This window comes from Limulus polyphemus, unplaced genomic scaffold (assembly GCF_000517525.1).
Source record: "Limulus polyphemus unplaced genomic scaffold, Limulus_polyphemus-2.1.2 Scaffold571, whole genome shotgun sequence".
NCBI classification, from domain to species: Eukaryota; Metazoa; Arthropoda; class Merostomata; order Xiphosura; family Limulidae; genus Limulus; species Limulus polyphemus.
In genome coordinates this window covers 159,856-164,395 of record NW_013666181.1, presented here as the reverse complement: position 1 = coordinate 164,395, position 4,540 = coordinate 159,856, and the positions used below count along the sequence as shown (strand labels likewise).

Sequence of the window (4,540 nt, the reverse complement as noted above, 5' to 3'; positions counted from 1 at the left end):
TTGTTAAAGATTTTTGTTTCTTTTACACTATGCATGTTTTTGATTTTACCAAAGTTTTAATGTGATTTCATTTAAATCCGTCAGACTTTATTCTTTGAAATAGCATTCCATGTTTTTGATATTTAATACTTGATTTTTCTGAGAAAGCAGACAAGGACAATGCAATGGCATAAAAGGTTCTATCTAGACCTTGTAACAGTTTAAATAAAACTGGTTTGGTAATAAATTTACAAATATAAATTTTGTTATGTGTCATTCATGGTAAGAATAGGTGTTTACACACTGACACAGTATGTGGAACCCCAGAGCCACTGGCTGGATTCCTGTTTTCCAATAACTTGCATTACATATATTTTCACGTATTAGATTCTAATTTTTGCTCTTAAAAGGAATTACAGTGGAATAAGAAGATCTTGGTAGCTCAGAAGATAGAATACAGAAAATGGTACCCATGGAATCCCATTCTGATAAAGTTTTGTTGTCATCCCATATCCTAAATTAAGAATGAAAAGGGTGCTTGTACTCAAGAAACACATTCCTATAAAAAATATATTTTAATGAGCTAACTAGCATTTTTGCAATTGTGAGAAAAATATCAGAGGTGTCACATCGTACAGTAAAGAATGACTTTTTGGGGGAGGGGTGTGAAATCCCTAAAATAACTATTCCTGCTTTGGTATCATTTTCATCAAAATATTGTTAGAATTTACATTTACTTATACTAGTTAAATGCAGAATACCATATAAAGTAATTAAAATAAAGTATAGATCCATTATTACAGAACCACAAGTTTTGACACTTTTGCATGTGCTCTTCAGTCTAACTTTTGTTTGTGAAAGAAGATTAAAAAAAGAATAAGGATATTGTTGGATAAATCTGACAGAATATAACCAAATTGTCATCCGGGATAAACCTGTCTATGAAACAAAACTGAAGGATTTCCTGCAGGACAGTAGGAAAATACACTTGAGACTAACCACTTTCTAAGTATCAGATTTTAACAAATTCCTAGCTGGTTATCCTGATGTCTTCAAAATTTTTATTTAAGTGGATCAATTCTTTTCTGGCATATATGTGTGGTTTGCCTAAAATGCATAAAGATAGCTGACCTCTTAGACCTATTATTTCCAATGTAGAATCAGGCAATTATTTGTTATCCAAATGGCTAGCACATCATCCATCTCCTGCTGCGGGAAAGTTCTTGTCATCATCACATGTTCTGAGTAATATAGATTGTGCCAGTAAAATGAAAAATTAACATAACTGAAAAAGAGATGGTCAGTTTTGATTCTTTGTTCAAATGTACCAATCTACAAAACGGTATACTTCCTAAAAAGAAAATTACCTGAACTTGACATTCTGATTTCTGTGCCTGTCCATACTTTTATATTCCTTGTCAAAGTATGTGTTGAAGATTATCTATTAAGATGGATAATATTACCAACAAAAATTTGAAATAGTAATTGGCAAGTCTTTATCCTCAATTTTATGTAATATCTTTATGAAGTATTTTTAAAATTATATACTTCCTACAGTGGACTTAAATACAAAGGAAATCCCTTGGTTCCAATAAATTGATGTCACATTTTCTGTTTGATCAAACAATAAAAATGGTTTTCAAGTATTTTTCCAGAAGAATAATAATAAGCTTCACAGTATTAAGTTTAAAGTGGAATGGGAAACCAGTAATTCACTTCCATATTTAGATGTTCTCGTAACAAGATCAGAAACAGGACTTAATCTCCCTATCTATAGAAATTCATCAAACCCTTTAAACAATGTTCACGTTTCCCAATGACACCACAAAATGGTTAAAATATTAGATATAACTAATATTTTTAAGAGGTTTTTTATAGAATGTGTCACCACATGATCTGTAATAAAGAAATCAAAAAAATAATATTACAATTTTTGAAAGCCTATAATGTGCTATAAGCTTTATCAAAAATGCCCATCAAAAGGTAAGAAGGCATCATCTACATGAAAATTAAAAGAAAATACTTAGCGTCAACTACATTTTTAGTACTGTGGCTAGAGAAATGTCTGAAAAATAACAGTTTCTAAGTTGTTTATTAATATCCTTACACCATTAAAAATTCTTACCCTTGAACAAGTCTTCACCTCAAGATAAAGAGCAGGATGTCTGTATAGTCTCATGCCAATCCTGCATAAAAACTTTACATTGGTGAAACAAGTAGAAATTTAGATAGAAGACTCAGAACATGAAGAATGTTTAAAATGGTGAAACAAATAATTCTGTTTCTCTACAAATGAGGAATCTTTATTATCAATTGAACCGGAAACCATCCAGAATAATGCATAAAACTAGAAATTTATGTCAAAAAGAAGAATTGTAGAAAGTTCTTTAATTAAAAGGTTGCAAAATTTCAACACCTCTGGAGGTCACATCAAGCTGAACCCTATTTTGTTTTAAATCTTGTGCCCTGAAGCAACTTGGAACTTCCATTATGAAATAAGCTGTGTGTGTTTCAGAAACAAAAGTTATACTTAATAGGACACACAAAAATGTTGAAATATGTGGTTCTATAATAGTAGATCTAAACTTTATATTTACATATTTATAGTTGTCTTTTCCATTTCTTTATAGTAATAATTTGATACCTTAAATTCTTTTTTTTTCTGAACCTCTGCTTATCAGCCATACTTATAATAATTGGCTAATTTAATTACTTAACTGCCTATCAGCCACGTAATTGGTTTATCTGGCATTTCATGAGCATCCTTAAATTATTGACATAACTAACAGCTGTTAACCGATTTGTTAATTAACCTCTCTTATCTTTCCTCAGTCACATGGTTCATTAACCATATCTTCCTTATTACCCTTACCCACATGATTGGAAAAGGATAAATTAACTTACATTGAATAATATTGAAGTTACCAAAACATCAAGAAATAAATAGTTTTCACTGATAAATCTACCAGGTATGATACTACATTTATTTAATTAAACAAAAGTTATATTTCATAAACTATTAATACTTGATCAGTTTTTTGCTGTTATGAAAATGCTGTGATATATTTCAAGTCGAAAATCCCTAATACTAAAAATTACCAAATAACTTCATTCTTTATCATTTTATGGATGTTTAATAAGATTAATGTTCTTATTTCTGTTCTCATTTCAGAAAACTCAGAAAATGTTAGCATTTGCTGAACATGCGAGTCAGACATTGAAAAGAACCAAGACTAAAAAACACAATGTTCCTTTACGCAGAGTCCACTCTGTCGACCTTAGTAGTCAGATACAGATGAGTTGCTGGATTCCATCACCTGCAACTGATAATTTTTCTTCAAGCAAAAAGCTTTTGAGGAATGAAAGTTCAGAATCTGAAGGTGAAAAGAGTTCTGCAGCCAAGACAGAACTTAGTAGTGATGAGGATTTTGAACAGAGTAATGATAATTTTGGAGATTCAGATAAAAAAATGAATGATCTGGATGATGAAAACAAATTGCAAAGTAATGTAACAACAAACTCAATCAACATCACATTCTGTAGTAATGATAACAATACTAGCTCTAATAACACAGAAGACTCGGACCAAAACAGGAAGATTGCGAATGAAGATACAGATGACAAATCTTCTTTTACTGTAAACAGTTCTGAATTTGATGACAACAATGGCAGAACACAGAAGGATGATAAAGAAAGATCAAACAAGAACCAGTTTAGCAGTGCTGAAATTATTGAGCAGGATGTCCTAACAAATTATGACAAGAACAAGAATATTAGCAGTAATGAATTTGTTCAACATGATGATGTAACAAGTTCAGAAAAGCTGAAGATTGTTAGCAGTGAAGTTGTTGAGCAGGATGATGATGTAATAAGTTTAAACAAGAACAAGAATGTTAGCAGTGACAAACTTGTCCAGCATGATGTAACAAGTTCAGAAAAGAACAAGAATCTTAGCAGTGAAGCTGCTAAGTATTATGGAATAATAATTTCAGATGAGAACAAGAATGTTAGTGATGGTAAAATTAATAAGCAGGGTGATGAAATTATAAATTCAGACAAGAACACAAATTCTAGCAGTGGTGAAGTTGCTGAGCAGAATGATGAAATTATAAATTCAGACAAGAACACAAATCCTAGCAGTGTTGAAAATGTTGAGCAGATCGATGAATTAAGTTCAGACAAGAGCGAAGATGTTAGAAGAGATTAAGCTGCTGATCAGAATAATTAATTAGATTGTCCAAACAAACAAACAAAAAAGGAAAAGATGATGTGTCCTGACAGGAACAGGAATGTACATAACGATAAGGTTATTGAGTATAATAATAAAATGGCAAATTCAGGCAACCACTAATTTTTTTTTTAATTCTGAGATCAACAGATAAAAACTATGTGGTGTTTGCAAACAAAAGAGAATGCACTAATATTTCAGTTACTGAATCCTAAAGGACTTTAAAATAAATCATTACAGAATTTGAAGCATGGAAAGAGCATGTCATAAACATTGAAAAAAATGAAAATCTACAATCTATAACTTGTTAGTGGTTTTCTGTTGTTAATATAT

The 4,540-nt window shown here is 30.8% G+C and overlaps 1 protein-coding gene across 1 annotated transcript; it reads left to right on the top strand.

Annotated features, from left to right (window-relative positions):
* The first annotated feature begins 3,163 nt into the window (after window positions 1-3,163).
* Window positions 3,164-4,186, top strand: LOC106459170 (dual specificity protein kinase splB-like). Its single transcript, XM_013918765.1, has one exon. It carries the CDS (start codon window positions 3,164-3,166, stop codon window positions 4,184-4,186), a length of 1,023 nt encoding a protein of 340 aa, XP_013774219.1.
* The last annotated feature ends 354 nt before the right edge of the window (window positions 4,187-4,540 follow it).

What these genes read in the sequence shown, in the direction of transcription:
- LOC106459170 (XM_013918765.1), top strand. Translation starts at nt 3,164, where the DNA reads ATGTTAGCATTTGCTGAACATGCGAGTCAGACATTGAAAAGAACCAAG.